Raw genomic sequence first — 16,146 nt, forward strand, 5'->3', positions numbered from 1 at the left:
AATTTCTTTGAAAAATTTTGCCCAGCTCTAACCTCTGTTTTGTTGTGATTCTCCTTGGTTTAATCCCTGCAGCTCTCAGAATCCAAGCTATAAAAAGCAGGCTGAAACTAGCAGCATGGTGTGCTAGCAAGGTAGCCACGGGGATCTTGTAGGTAGGGAGACGGAGCTAACCTACCTCAGTCTGATCCTCACAATGACAGAAATCCCTGGTGGTTTGAGAGCCTGTCCGATACAATAGAATTGCAATTTATTTAATACTTATGAGGTTTTATCTTGGAAAGAAAGTGCTAACTGGCTTGGGTTCCAGATGGTGTCATAGCTTTATACATTCACCTTTGACTTCTGGATAAATGAAATCATATAAATATGACCAAAGCCACCAGATCTGGGGTTTTAGAAGGGAAAAGGGAGAGCTCCTCCTCCTACCTTGATGATGACTCTCCCACTAGTCTTGAGGGGAGGGTAAGAAAGGGTTGACTGATTATTGTGGACCGGTTTGGATTTCAACATGGCACTCCCATGCCCTGCAATTGACTGTGAACTCTGCACCAAAACACCTCCCGAACTGATACAGTGTCATGATGTGAGAGGTCCTACCATGGTGTGGTGATGATGCTTTAATTCTTCAGTGACATCATCACAACAAGAGCTGGATAAAAAATGAGGGGGGAGCGGAACGTGAACATTTTCTCAAAACAAAATCAAAATTCAGAAAATTTCTGCCCATGGCTCAATGACCTTGTGCCATGGGATGAGGTTTGAAGGTGGCAGCCCTAGATCAGGGGCAGGACTGGCTGTCAGGCAGAAGGCATCCATGCCACTCATTCTGGACACTGGAGCTCGGGGAGGCTAAGAAGACTCCAGGTGTCCCGGGGAGACTGAGATTGACAATCATGGGTTCTGAGAAGTGTATGAAATATACCAGGCCTGATTCCCCCCTGCTTTGCACCCTTTGTGCTAGGTGGTTGTGAAACCTACCCAATCAGAAGGCCCCCATGCTGCTCCCCCTTGCACAGGAGTAAGTGATGACGCAGGGTGCCAGACACCAAGGAGGCTCAGGTTGAGTGGATGTAATAAGAGAAGCCAACGCTGTTCCACAGGGCTCTGAGTCTTCTTCTGTGTCTCCCCCAGGCCCAGGAGACGCCTCTGCACATCGCAGCCTGCATCCACGAGGGGGAGAAGGTGGCAGAGATGCTGCTGAAGAGCGGCGCCGACGTCAATGTGGAACAAGAGGTAAAGCACGCAGCCACGTTCCTGGGGGCAAAGAGGGAGGGGCTGGATCCTGCTGGCATGTCACTCATTTCAGTGCTGCGCTCTGGCTGCAGAACGGTGAGACGGCCATGCACGTCGCAGCTCGCCACGGCAACCTGAGGATGATCAAGGCCCTGATCGAGGAAGGAGGGGAGCTCACCTCACAGTCCAAGGTAGGTGGCCCCCAAGGCAGCCGAGACCCACTCGGTCTCTGCCACATGTCCCAGGAACCTTCTGTGGGAAAGACCAGGAACACAAGACTTGCCAGAGCAGATCAGACCATTGGCCCACCAAGTCCCATATGTTGCCCCGTCGGGAGTAGCGAGTACCTGCGTGTGTACTGAGCACTGGTTCCAGCACACCCCCAGCAGCTGGGACCATCCAGCCCACGGTGGGCCAGTGATGATCATTTCTTCAACCTCAGTCTTATCCCATTGGGATTTATGTCAGAACTAAAATATGTCTTAACATTAACATGCACAAAGGGTTAGACCGATCTGTCAAACAAACCCGGATTGCTCATTATTTAGCAGTTATGAGGCCAAGTAAAATAACCAGGTGATGGAGTGAGCTGTGAATACATTGGCCTGTCTCTTCTGGAAAGCTGGGCTCACATAGGAATTAGGTTTTAAGTGTTTCAATGAGCTCGCCGGTCTCCCAGTCAGCTCTGTAGCCCCACTCCGCGCAGCTGGGTCGGCCTTGTTTCGATGAGCAGTGTCTGATCTGGGGAGACCCCAGGGCTGGATGATGGAAATGCAAAGCTGGGTGGGCAGGAAGCTTGGTGCTGCTTGCACTGCTAGGCTCAGCTTTTGCCAGCATCCCCATTCACAGGAGCATTACAATTCACCCCAAAACCAAATGCACACAACTGCCTTCTGGTTCGTGGAGAAAGCCGACCTAAAAAGGCTTGTAGCCCTTGGGTTTGTGCCCTTTTGGCTTCTCTCTGGTTAGAAAGGCAGCCTGAGAGGGTTGGGCTTTTGCTTTTTAGTGTCTGTTTTTTACCTTAGAAATATGAGTGTCGGTGCTGCCGCTCCTTGATTTTGCTGGAAAATCTCTTCAGCGTTTCAGAGCATGTGCCACTGAACAGGTTGGGGGAGGTGGATAGTTAACGAAGACTTCCTTTCTCCAGGCTAGTAATTAGCTATTGACTAGAAAGAGCTGCTGTCAAAAACAAGCCAGAAAAGTCTTTGAAATGGTCTCTTCCACTCTCGATTGCTCAACTTTACTCTCTTGACTCTTGTGACGGGATCATTTCTGTCGCTGTCCAGTCACCACAGAGTATTGAGGGGCAGACAAAACCTGTGCTAAAAATAAAGAAGGGAACTTGGGGGACTATTCAGGATTCCTTTTTCCATCACAAAGTTTTCTGTGTGTTTTTTAAAGGGGGCATTGGCCCAATATTTTGAGTTTGTTTGTTTTTACGGGTTGCTTTTACTGTCTCACAGCTAGAAAGACTGATGTAGCAGGGATCAATCCTGCTTAGCGCTTGGGTGTGTAGCCAATAGGAAATCCCTTGTCTAGACTCAGTAACCGTGTTCATGCTAATGATTGCTCAGCCCGGTGGTGGAGAGTCGTAGACAATGATCCTGAAACTCAAAGGACCTTAAATTTCAGGCAGAGCCCTTGGCACTTCTGTAGCGTACAGGAAACCATCCACAGAACAACCTCTATGATATACACTTGAGGCATGTGACTCTCTGCGCTGTCAGTGGATGTCTGAAGGGAACTGAGAGCCTAAAGGAATGGGGTGGTTTATCCCCCCTTTAGCCTTATTCGGGTTACAGACCTAGAAGTGCGGAGGCTGAAGAGGGAGGAGTTTAGAGCTAGGCTTGAGGGATGGTTCTCCGCATGTGGCTGGGTCAGCTGCCACCATGCCTGGCAAGGTCATTCATTTCTGGGAGGAGAGAGGGAATGAGGATGAGATGGGAGGAGATTGTTTTATATCGTGGTGGGAGATGGCGCGTGCAGTACCAGAGACAGCCCTGTAAGCGAGGCAGCCGCCCATCTGAATGTGCCTTTCCTGCCGGCAGGCTGGAGAGTGCCCCCTACACATCGCCGTGCAGCACTGCCACCTGCCCGTGGTGGAGGAGATCCTCAACTACCTGGCCACGGAGAAGAGCCACGCGGAGGCCTCCGCCTGCGTCAACCAGGAAAACAAGGTGACCAGGGGGAGAGGGAGGGGCCTGTACATGAGACGGGCCCAATGTCTGGGCATGTGAAACAGAGCATGCTATGTACATGTTGGGGGGGGAGGGGTGACATGGAATGGGGGATGAACCCCTCCTAGCCAAGTCACAGAGACACCTCTCAAACTTGTCACCCTCTCATGGGGACAGCCGGAGGTGCTCACATTCGATCAGTAACCCGCTCCTATGGCGAGGAGGAGGGCTATGTGGCAGAGTCCCTATTTGTCTGATGGGCACCGGGTGAGAATGGCAACAAGCACCCCAGGCCCACCCCCAGCATGATAGATAAGGCCACGGGACTAGGCCGATACACTGGGCATCAACTCAATTAGCAAGTGGCATTGTAAGATGGGCTTTATTTGTAGGACCCTCCACTTCCTCTGAAGGCTCCCTTCCCACCGCTACCCTCCACTGGGATGTCCAGTCCCTTCCAAGGCTGGAAGGTGTGGCACAGAAACCTGCTTTTCAGTGGTGGTACTAGAAACCCCTTCTAGGGTCTGGGTCTGCCCAAACTGCCACTTTCTGCCCAGAAATCCTCCCACCCTTTCTTGTCCCCTCTCCCCACCTCACTCTGCTCTGGGTTCCTCTCTATGGTCCTGATCCTAAGTCAATGGAAAGACTCTCACTGACATCCGTGGGCTTTGGATCAGACCCTACAACAGCGGATGGGCTGCTGTTCAATCTCCACATTCATACTGAGTTCGTTGGAAGACTTGAGGCAGAAGGGCAAACTCCTGCTGAGTTGTAGCCCCTCTATGGCGAGATCAATGACCTAGAAAGGGAAAAGGCCGTTTTTGGCTACCACTCATGAGCATGGGAGAGTCTGAACACAGGGTAGGATAAACTGAGAGTAGCCTCCATGCAGGGGAGCTGTAGATGAATAGGGAAGAATCGGAGGAAGTTGGCCAGATTCCCTTGTTTGCAGGGCGTCGTTTCCTGTGCTTGCCCAGGCTCTGTGCTAACCCCAAGTGGTTACAGAACAGCGCTGCATGATAGCACAATCAGAGGTGCTGGGTGCGTGTGCTGTTTTGCTTGTTGTGTTTTGGCTCGTACCCTTTCGCAGGCAGGGGAGACACCCCTCCACCTGGCTGCCGCAGTGAAGAAGGACATGGTCCACTTTGAGGGGGAGGAGACCAAGATCATTGCCATGCTCATGGAGTACGATGCCGACATCTCCCGTACCACGCGAGTGGTACGTACGAGCATGGGGCCCCTGGGGGAAAAAGGCTCAGTGGATGTGTGCCATCACTGTTTTTGTTATCAGCATGTGGGCCGTCTGCCGAGCTCCTTCCAACAGACTGAACGGAACTTCAAAGTTAGCGAAGTTGGGGGCATGGGTTTTCCCAGACCTATGAAGCTGGAGTTTATTCTGTGTCCTGTTTGTCCTGAAGACTCCTGGCAGAAGGGTCGTTTACTCAGTGGGCCACATAGGGAGTTATTGGCAAAAGTGCCATTGTCCTTGTTAAAGCAGCTTATGTGCTTAGCTCTTTTGAAAACAAGCCCCCACGCAGTCACTTGGATACGCAGTCACTTGGATACAGACTTTAGAAAATAATTACAAACAAAACTGTATGTTTATGACGCACATTGATATTTCTATGCATCCTGATGGATCCCAAAGCACTTCCCCCATTCTAGATGCACCACACCAGCAAAGCGCAGCCCCCTCTGAGGTGGAGCCCATCACCTGGAGAAACAACCAGTGCAAAGCATGTTGCACCATAGTGGAGAGGAAAGAGTTTTGGTTAAGGACCCCAGAGCAAACCCTTCCCTTCATGGTCTATGCATAACAGGAAGGACATTTGTTTTTAAGGTGTCCCCCACTCTTGCCCGGGTGGGTGGCAAAGTTGTTCAGGCTAACTGGGTGCACGGAGAGAGGTTTCTCAGAGTCCCTTTGGTTATTTCTGTGTTGCAGTCCCTTGAGACCCCTCTGCATTACTGCGCCCGTGTGGGCAATGCGGATGTCCTGCTGGAGATGCTTAAGCACATTAGCACCAGCCGAATGCAGCAGTCCATTAACAAGCAAGCCAAGGTATTTCTGTTCTGGGCTGGGACCTCACCCCTGCATCTCTGAGGGGAGCATTTCCCCAGCAGGAGCAATCACCAGAATAAAGTTTAGCTCAGGAGAGTTCCATTGCAATGTAAGCGAGGTGAGGGAGTTCTGCTCCGCACTGAGCAAACTGTGCAAAAATCTAGACCTTGTACCCTTCATCACCTGTGACTTTGAATAGCCAGGGAAATGGTAAATAGCCAGCATGTCTTGATGCTGCTAAACTGACATGGATGCTGAAGAAAAATCCTTCCCAACTAGGCAAGTGGCAGGCTATATTCAGTTGTCAGCAGAGAGAACAATACCCACTAACCATAGATAACCGCATGGTGCCTTGACTCAACTCTTTACGCTATAGTTCCATGGGATGGTTCTTGGGGTACCCAGAGCATTGAGTCCCCTGCTTACCCCCTGCTTGCAGCATGCAGGAGTCTGGCTTGTAGGCTCCCTGACAACACTGCCCTGTCAGCCACCCAAGCACTCTCCTCCAGGCTATGCCAGTTCTGTTTTTGCCTGGCAGGTTAACAAAAGGTGAACCCCAGTCCCTGAGTCCCCTTGGAGCATTCCCCTGTGAGACTCAGCTCCTAACACTGGCTACTCAGAAATCCCAGATCCTCTTCACGCAAAGGAGCCATGTGCCCCAGTTCACCAGTTTTACCTTTAACCACTGAAATAAAGCAGTCTCTGGTGGTGTATTGGCTTGGAAAGGTCTAGGGGGGCAGTTGTCCCAGGAGGATGGTGATGGGTCATTTGCCCCTAGGCTGGGTGGGTAGTGGTGAAGAGTCATTGCCATCTGCCGGCTCTTTGGCCGACATGGAGTGAGCTGGTGGCCTCAGTCCCTTTCTGAGGAGATGGGTGGCCATGTCACAGAGCCACCGACACAACAGGTGTTAACTGACAACCACCCCAGAAGAGAGGGGGGGACTTACTGAGATACCATATGAGTGCCAGAGGTGGGTCCCTCCAGAACGCATTGGCAAGGAAGGCGCGTGCGGAAACTGGTGCTGCCATCGTCTTGTGGCTACACGGAGCTTCCGTCACTGGGGCTGCTAGTCCAGCACCTTTCACCACCACTGAATTAACAGCATTTCTGACCCTCAGAGAGCGTTGACTCTCGAGGGCTGTGACAATAGCGGGAAAGGGACAAAGAGCTAAGCAGGCCCCGTCGCTCCCTCCCTTCTCTAGAATGACTGGTCCCCGTTGCTGATGGCAGCAGAGCGAGGGCACACCGCGATAGTGAAGATCCTGCTCCAGCACCACGCTCGTGTCGACGTCTTCGATGAGGTAGGGGACAGGCGCCTCCTTGGTGTCACCACAACCCTACTTCTCAGAGGGGTGTGGCGGTCTGAGTGCGTGCAGGGGCTGTGGGAGAAGGAGGTATGGCTGAGGTGAGCTTAAATAAGGTATTTTACACACAGCATAATACAGTTTAGCATTCTATTACATCTCCCCCTTTAAGTTGTACATTCCTACCCCTTACAATATTTACACTATCACGCTGTCTTTGAAGTTTGGGAAGTATCAGTCTGTTACGTTTCTCTGAAATGTACTGGATTTCTAACTACACAACTCGAACCCTGTAGTTGCAATGACTGGCTGTGGTCAGTCTAGAATCCTTGAGTCGTTGTCTTCTTGTTCTTCATCCTCCATGTGTAGAGTTTGCTCTGTTGATTGTTCTTTCTGAGAAACAAACTGTAGCTGTTCGTGGTTTCCATTGAGCTCTTCAGTCTTGGTCTCAAGCACATACGATCTGGGTGCTCAATTATTTTTCTTCACGGCAGCTGGAGTTGTCCATCCTTTCTCTCCATCCAGTGTGACACGAACACAGTCACCAGGCTCTAGACCAGCAGTTCTGTAAACTGAATGATGTCTGTTGTAAAAGTGTTCACAAGCTCTTAGAACATAAGAACATATGAATAGCCAGACCATTGGCCCATCTAGCCCAGTATCCTGTCTTCCAACAGTGGCAAATAGCTTGAGAGGAAATGAACAGAACAGGGCAATTATCGAGTGATCCATCCACTGTCATCCAGTCCCAGCATCTGATAGTCAGAGACTTAGAGACACCCGGAGCATGGGGTTGCATCCTTGATCATCTTGGCTAATAGCCATAGATGGACCCTATCCTCCATGAACTTATCTAATTCTTTTTTGAACCCAGTTATACTGTTGGCCTTCACAACATCCCCTGGCAACAAACTCCACAGGTTGGCTGTGTGTTGTGTGAAGAAATACTTCCTTTTGTTTGAAACCTGCTACTTATTTTCATCAGGTGACCCCTGGTTCTTGTGTACGTAAAGGGATAAATGACATGTCCTTATTCACTTTCTCCCCACCCGTCATGACATTATAGACCTCGGTCATATCCGCCCTTGGTTGTTTCTTTTCCAAGTTGAACAGTCCCAGTCTTTCTACTCCTATGGAAGCTGTTTCATACCTCTCATCATTTTTCTTGCCTTTCTCTATACTTTTTAAAATTCTAATATATGTATTTTTGAGACGGGGTCACCAGAACTGCATGCAGTATTCAAGGTGGGGGCATGCTATGGATTTATATAGTGGCACCATTATATTTTCTCTGTTATTATCTATCCATTTCCTAATGGCACCTAACTTCGTTAGCTTTTTTGACTGCTGCTGCAGCAAGCTGAGCAGATGTTTTCAGAGAACGATCCACAATGACCCCAAAGTCTCTTTCTTGAGTGGTAACAGCTAATTCAGACCCCATTATTGTGTTGGTATAATTGGGATTTTATGTTTTCCAACTTGCATTATTTTGCATTTACCAACATTGAATTTCATCTGCTGTTTTGTTGCCCAGTCACCCATTTTTGTGAGATCCTTTTGTAAATCTTTGCAGTCAGCTTTGGACTTAACTATTTTGAGTAATTTTGTTGTCATCTGCAAATTTTGCCACCTCAATGTTTACCCCTTTTTCCGGATCATTTATGAATACATTGAACAGTACAGGTCCCAGTACAGATCCTTGGGGGACACAGCTATTTATCTCTCTCCTTTTGTTTCCTGTCTTTTAACCAGTTACTGATCCATGAGAGGACCTTCCCTCTTATCCCATGACTGTTTCCTTTTAGCCTTTTTATCTGATTTGGCTACTCTCTTCATGTCTTGCCACTTTGGAGACAGATTTTTTTCCAAAGTTGGAGCAGCAGTTCTGAGTTGTCTTCCCACCAAGAGCTGTGCTGGACTATATCCAGTAGTTTCTACTGATGTTGATCTGTAAGTCAGAAGAGCAAGGAATGGATCTTCCTGCTGTAGGATTTTCTTGGCTGTCTGTACTGCTCTCTCAGCCTCTTCTTCGCCTGTGAGTAATGTGGGCTGCCAGTAATAGGATCAAAATCATATTTCATTGGGAACGACTTACGTTCTGTGCAGTGAATTGTGGTTCGTTGTCTGTCACTAGTTGTTCTGGAATCCCGAAATGAGCAAAAATGAACCTCATTTTCTCAATAACTCCGCAACATGTTATGTCTTCCAACTACATTATTTCTACATACCGGGAAAAATTGTCCACAACTACTAGGTAATTCACATACATCTGCAGCTAGTCTCTTCCAAGGTCTCCCTGGCAGGGGTGTTCTTGTTAAAGGTTCCATGTGTTGTGTTTGGTTGTTAGTTATGCAGTGTTCACATACAGATACTTTATTCTTTGTCCTTGCTAATGTCCAGCCGGTCCTTTTACCGAACATAAAGTGACTGGAGGAGCATGGGGGTATCTCTGAGGTCAAATACACATAGCTTGTTGACTTGTTCATAACCTCCACCGCCTTAGAACTCCTTTCTCCCAAGAAGCCTTTCCAGAGTAGTCCACCAAGGGGAGAAATCTAAATCTCAAACCAGTCATGAAATAAACTTTATTCAAATGCAATGAACAAGAAACATGTGAAGCAAATGCCATAGATGATTTGCTCCGCCTGGAAAAACTGTGTGCCATCGTTCCTGGCCACTGTCTCCTCTACCCCTTACCAGCTAGCTGTGCTTTCAGATTAGTTAGTTTGTAAGCAACCTGGGGCAGGGACATGGTTTGTAACACACGGGATACCTACGATACTATGATACTATGTACATATTGTGACAGGATCAGGCCAGATGGCTACAAAAGAGTGGTCGAAGGTAGATACATTAGTTCCAGGTTAAGCAGGTCCCTTTTCCCTGGGTAAAATAACAAGGACTATTCCAGAACACTCAGGAACTTTCTAGAACTAATTAAGGCAGGCAGGCTAATTAGGACACCTGTAGCCAATTGGGAAGCTGCTAGAATTAATTAAGGCTAATCAGGAAACCTGGTTTAAAAAGGCTCTCACTCCAGTTAGTGAGGTGCGTGCAAGGAGCTGAGAGTGAGAGGGCATGCTGCTGGAGGACTGGGGAGTAAAAACGCTATCTGGCATCAGGAGGAAGGTCCTGTGGTGAGGATACAGGTGTTGGGAGGAGGCCACGGGGAAGTAGCCCAGGGAGTTGTAGCTGTCACACAGGTGTTACACAAAACACTATAGACAGCTGTGATCCCCAGGGCCCTGGGCTGGAACCCGGAGTAGAGGGCGGGCCCGGGTTCCCACCCATCCCCCCAACTCCCTATTGGATACAGGAGGAGTTGACTTGGACTGTGGGTCCCACCAGAGGGGAAGGTCCCTGGCCTGTCCCCCGACCCACTAGGTGGACCAGCAGAGACTGTGGGAATTGTTCTCCTTCCTTTTCCCCATGCTGGCCAGTGATGAGGTTAGCTGAGTGAACGGCAGATCTCAGCCACGAAAGTGGCCAAACTGAGGACTACTGTGAATCTCTGAGGCGAGCAAAGTCCGCCGATAAGCGCAGGACTCACCAAGGTAGAGGAGGAACTTTGCCACAATATATAGGGATTGTTACTCTGCAGGCAAATCTCTGTTACATATTTGGCTTCATGCTGTTCTGGCCAGAGAGGGTATTAAAACTTTCTTGGTGCAGGAAAGCTACTACAATAATTTCATGTGCTGCAAACACCACACAGTGATCACACAAACTCCCAACCCTGGATAGCGGGGACTAGAACCCATATCCTGAAGCTCCAGAAGCACAGGCCTCTAGCATTTGATCTAAAAGAAAGTTCCTTTGGCTGCTAGTGGTAGTAAGTTCTATGTGCTCTCTGGGGTCCAGCCATTGGAGGGCAGTATCTATCTAAGGGCTTGTCTACATTAGCCGCTGGATCGACGGGCAGCGATCGATCCAGCGGGGGTCAATTTATCGCGTCTAGTCTAGACACAATAAATCGACTGCCGAGCACTCTCCCATCGACTCCGGTACTCCACCAGGGCGAGAGGCGCAGGCGGAGTCAACGGGAGAGTGTCAGCCATCGACTGACTGCAGTGAAGACACCACGGTAAGTAGATCTAAGTACGTCAACTTAGATCGATTCCCCCGCCCCCAACGTAGACTAGGCCTTAGATACGTATGTGGTTCCCATCACACTCGTATCTGAGCACATCACAACCCCCTCTGAAGTGGGGCACTGCTATTATCCCCATTTTACAGGTGGGGAACTGAGATGCAAAGGGTATGTCTACACTGCAAAACAAACCCATGGGAGCAAGACTCAGTCTGGATCAACTGGCTCACTCTCAGGCTAAAAATAGCAATGGAGATGTTCAGGCCCAGGCTTTGAGACCCTCCCCAGGTGTCAGCCTGAGCTCAAAGCTCTGCACTGCTATTTTTAGCTCCACAGCATGAGCCCAAATCCACTGACCCAGGCTCTCAGACTCATTGCTGTGTAGATATATCCAGAGAGGGTAAGCAATTTGCCTAATATCACACAGGAAGTTATTAGTGGAGCAGGGTCTTGAACCAAGGTCTCCTGAGTACTAGTCTATCACCCTAACCACTGGACTATTCTTCTTATCGTTCATGCCTTTACACAGACACACACAACACTTGCTTGACTGCTTTGACTATGGCCAAAAATGGTCACGCAGCAATGGTTTCATGGCAGAGTATATAAAGTGTCTGGAGCACACAGGAAGGTCCTGGGAATGGGAGGTTATTAAAATCCATGGTTCCAGTGGCCCATCTCTCTGATTTTCCGGTTCCCTGTGTAACCGCAGCAGCTAGCTTTGTGGCTTTGTTTGCAGCACGGGAAAGCAGCTTTGCACCTGGCCGCAGAGAACGGCCATGACCAGATTGCAGACATGCTGCTGTGGCACAAGGCCTTCGTCAATGCCAAGACCAAGCTGGGCCTGACACCTCTTCACCTCAGCGCTCAGAACGGCTACAACCATTTAGTCAAGCTCCTCGTGGAGACTCACCTGGCCAGCATTGATGCTATGACCCTGGTAAGGAGTGGCTTATAGGCGCAACCAACCTGCACATGGGTAGGAGCTTGGCTATTAAGGTGGCTCTCTGAGTGGAGGTGATTGCCGATTGAAATGTCGCACAGTGAGCAGCCTTCAGAGTCAGAGGGGTCGGACCAGTATGCAGATAGGGTTTAGGCTGTATCAGAATAGGTTGTATTAGATTGTAGCTACTTATGCTAACTGTTACTGACTTGCTGTTCACCCTGTTCTCTGCTCCTTTATTTGGTTTATTCCCTGTTGTGTCATGCCACGTGCATAGACTGTTAAGCTCTTTGAGGCATGGAGCATCTCTTTGATATGTGCGTACAGCGCCTAGCACAACGGGACACCGATCTTTAATGGAGGCCTCTAGGTGTCACCATACTATACTATTAATAAATAACAATAGTGGCAAAGAAAGTCATAAGGGACCAGCTTTCTAGGTCCAAACTCTGTGACTGGCTGAACCCAGACAAAAAACTGCCAGATGTCAGGGCACTTTTAAAAGAAAAAGACAAATTCTTAAGCAGTAGAAACCCAAAGGGCTGCTAATGCTGATTCAGAAACAGACGTTCTCAGTCTGACCCAAACAGGTTTTGGCTACAAAAGATGCATGGATGGACATGAAACCCTTCTGTAAGACTTACGTTGTAAGGACAAAAATAAACCCACTTGTGAGCCTCTGAGGGAGTCCAGTAAAAGCTATCCTCAGAGGGGTTCAGTTAGATACTAACGGCCCAAATTCTCTCCTTGTGCCCATTGCCGACCCTACTTCAATCAGAGCTTACATCTCATTAAGAATATTTGTTCAAGTTTTCAGCTAGTAAATAAATGGCTCCAGGCCCAGAGGTGAGGAGGCACAGAGCTATGTAAAAACGGCAAAAAGGGCCTTGATCATACCACCAGCCAAGCCTGCTTCCTTCCAAAGGACAATCACTGGAGTGCTTGGGATAAGTTTAGAACTGCAATAATGTGAACCTCCGTCAAGGCTCCCCGCAGCTACCAAAATTAAGTCTGCGAAGATGTGGTTTCTGACCCCATCCCACCCTTCACTTAACCTCCAACTGTGTCCTTTCTACCACTGCCCTGTGCTGTTTATTCAGGGCTGATACATGGTGTGAAGTTCATACATGGTAAAGTCCCTTATCTGGCTGGGGGAGCAGTCCCCTGGTGCAGGCACTGTGGAAGATGGTTGTAAGGCTGCCTTCCGAGGAGGACCCCCCCTTTGCAAACCCTGCTGTAGGAGGTGTGCAAGAGGCAGATCTGGGAGCCAGGGGGATGTGTCAAGGGTGGGCCCACAGTACACAGTGCCCCCACTGCTTCCCTGGGCTCTCCACCCAGCCCCCCAGGTCCCAATGACCCCGGGTCCTGCTGCCTCTCCCACCTTTGCCCCAAGCTCCCTTCTGCAGCCTCGCACCCCAGGCCTGCCCTGCTCCTTGCCTCTTGACCATGACAACCCCTGACCACGGAGCCCCAGGCGGTCGCCCATGTCACCCACCCATAAGGTCAGCCCTGGCTTGAATCTGACTGAGTTAGCACGTGTTAAAGGCAGGGGGCCTTGAATACACCAGGTTCTTCAAAGGTGTTTGTTAGCACGTGCTAACATCCCTCTGTTAAATCCTAGACCTCGTCTTCACTGGGGAAAGAGGTGTATTGTTAGGCAACATGAGGTAACGGACACAAGGTAAATCCTAGTGGAGACAAGGCAGTGTGTAGCTTTCACATGTGTTAGCTGGTTGAGGTACAAACCCTAGGCTCCTCCAGAGCCTTCACCTCAGTTTGCTAATGGGTGGAAGCTACAAACTGCCTTGCCTTCAGTAGGACCTTACCGCATGTCAGTTAACACGTGGTACGAAAACACCTCTTTCCCTAGTGAAGACACACCTTGTAGGCCTTAAAAGGCCAAAAGCAGTCTCTGCCCCAGAGCAGCCATCCACGTGCACTTGGATACCTACAGGCCTGCCCTCTCTCCTGGTCTTGTGTTGCCTCCTTGGGGACAGCGCCACGTGCTGAAGTGTGTTTGGCTTTTCTTCTGGGGCAGACCAAGCGAACCCCTCTGCACCTCGCTGCGCTGACCGGCCAGCTGGACGTGTGCACCAGCCTGCTGAGCATGAGCGCGGACGTCAATGCCACCGACATGGTAAGTCTCTCGCGCGTGGATGCCAGCGCGCTGTCCTGGCCCCGCAGCGAGGCACTGCAGCCTGCACCGGGAATCGTGTTTCACGAGCTCTGTTGAAACAAGCACATATCTCGGAGCAAAACATCCTGCAGCTGCTGCCGTCAAAGACAAAATAGTTTCCTTTCTCCTTGAGCTCTTCAGGCTCTTTCTGTCTGGATAGGACCCAGTGTCTCATCATTACCCCATCCCTGTTTGATTGCTGTTTTCCTTTGCTGATGCCGTTAAGGTAGGGGGACCCCATGCCATGGTGGCTGGGTGCTTGATGCCCCTTCACCAGTTACTGCTAGTCCGTCAGCAGAACACCAGCTCCAAAGCTCCTAGCCCCTGGGCCTAGAAATCTTTTAACTCCCCCAGATCGTTACACTTTGCTCTCCTATAGCTTGTGCCTTCCAAGGATTTACAGGCATTGAGTTGAGGTGGTATTATCCCCATTTGGAAGCAATGAGATGAAAGTTGTCTAAGGATTGGGATTATAGCCCATGTCTCCTGAATTTCCACTCTGTGCCGTAGTCATTAGATTGTCCTTCCTCCCCAAAGGAAGCCTCACCACTGGGCACTGCATACTGCCATCCAGCTAGCTCTCCGTAGGTGTATAAAGGGCAGGGTATCCCATGGGTTGTAACTTTCAGGAACCCTGCTCTGTTTCTAATCTATTGCTGAATTGAATTTGATCAGCCGCTTGCAACTGTCAGATGGCAGAAGTACCCCGTGAACCACTCTGCCACAAGAGCCACCTTCTGACTCCTCTGGGGGAGAGTGGAGTTGTTTCTGCCACTGACTCGCTTTGTGACCTTGGGCAAGTCACTTGACTGCTCTGTGCCTCAGTTTTCATAGACATTAAGGTCAGAAGGGACCATTATGATCATGTAGTCTGACCTCCTGCACAATGCAGGCCACAGAATCTCACCCACCCACTCCTGCGATAAACCTCTCACCTATGTCTGAGCTATTGAAGTCCTCAAATCATGATTTAAAGACTTCAAGGAGCAGAGAATCCTCCAGCAAGTGACCCGTGCCCCATGCTACAGAGGAAGGCGAAAAACCTCCAGGGCCTCTTCCAATCTGCCCTGGAGGAAAATTCCTTCCCGACCCCAAATATGGCAATCAGCTAAACCCTGAGCATGTGGGCAAGATTCACCAGCCAGATACCCAGGAAAGAATTCTCTGTAGTAACTCAGATCCCACCCCATCTAACATCCCATCACAGGCCATTGGGCCTATTTACCATGAATAGTTAAAGATCAATTAATTGCCAAAATCATGTTATCCCATCATATCATCTCCTCCATAAACTGGGGTCAGGGATCATCTGTAAACTGGGGTCAGGGATCATTCAAAGGGCTCCTATGGGGCTTAATTCATTGGAGTGTGTGAGCTCCTTCAGTGGAAGATGAGCTAGAGATGCCACGGCTTGTTATTGAATTGGGGGGAGTGCTTACACCTCCCCACTCCAGACGTCACTTTTCATCGCTCGCTGCTCTGCTTTGTGTCCCATGCTGCTTTTCCCCCTGCATACAGATATTTTATTGCAAACATTCTGTGCTGGCTTTTACGACCGGATACTTCACTTGCTGGCCTCTTTCCATTGCTGATTCTTGTCATTCTCGCTATCAGTTCCTCCGCTAAAAATAACAATAAGGAGCATGCTGGAGGAGCTCTTTTTTACCTCTTGGGGAGCAGGAACGACCAGGGGGACCATGTGGAAAACAAGAGGGAAAAATAAAACGTAAAAGACAAAGGCCACCAATCGGTATAAACTGCTGTTGTTAATAGCGCCTTAGCTTAAGAGCATGTTCAATTGTTACTTTATCTTTTAAAAAGAGATTGTTTTGTCCTTCACAGAGATGTTCTTGGCATAGGGAAATTGGGGGAATTTTTGGGAGCTGATTCCAGTTCTCTGATTCAACGGCCTGGTCTGTGCCTGCCCTGGCATGAATTAGAGCAGCCTGGGGGCTGCACGGGCTTACACCAATGGCACAAAGTTCTTAAGGGATCACCTGCTAGCTGAGGATGGGGGAATGGCACAGTGCTCTGCCCTGCCCTCACCTGACATGCCCACTTTGTTCCTCAGCATAACCTCTTAGCTGGGGGTGGGGGCGGGTGATACTGGAGTGGAACTGGTTCTGCCAGCTGAGACCTCTCTCCTGCTGGAGGAATTCTGGC

General features: G+C 49.6%; 1 protein-coding gene across 7 annotated transcripts in view; it reads left to right on the top strand.

Annotated features, from left to right (window-relative positions):
* LOC102945058 (serine/threonine-protein phosphatase 6 regulatory ankyrin repeat subunit B) overlaps positions 1 to 16,146 on the top strand; it is a 78,086-nt gene that overhangs the window by 40,152 nt on the left and 21,788 nt on the right. For 5 of the 7 annotated variants that reach the window (XM_037891928.2, XM_037891931.2, XM_043539024.1 and 2 more), the window contains 8 exons: positions 1,132 to 1,233; positions 1,326 to 1,424; positions 3,282 to 3,410; positions 4,501 to 4,629; positions 5,353 to 5,469; positions 6,673 to 6,771; positions 11,604 to 11,804; positions 13,846 to 13,944. In XM_037891928.2, coding sequence (XP_037747856.1) covers positions 1,132 to 1,233; positions 1,326 to 1,424; positions 3,282 to 3,410; positions 4,501 to 4,629; positions 5,353 to 5,469; positions 6,673 to 6,771; positions 11,604 to 11,804; positions 13,846 to 13,944 — 975 coding nt within the window. The remainder of the gene's footprint in view (positions 1 to 1,131; positions 1,234 to 1,325; positions 1,425 to 3,281; positions 3,411 to 4,500; positions 4,630 to 5,352; positions 5,470 to 6,672; positions 6,772 to 11,603; positions 11,805 to 13,845; positions 13,945 to 16,146) is intronic. The other 2 variants (XM_037891930.2, XM_043539023.1) reach the window with 1 other exon arrangement.

The sequence above is a fragment of the Chelonia mydas genome, chromosome 2, assembly GCF_015237465.2.
Source record: "Chelonia mydas isolate rCheMyd1 chromosome 2, rCheMyd1.pri.v2, whole genome shotgun sequence".
Classification (NCBI taxonomy): domain Eukaryota; kingdom Metazoa; phylum Chordata; order Testudines; family Cheloniidae; genus Chelonia; species Chelonia mydas.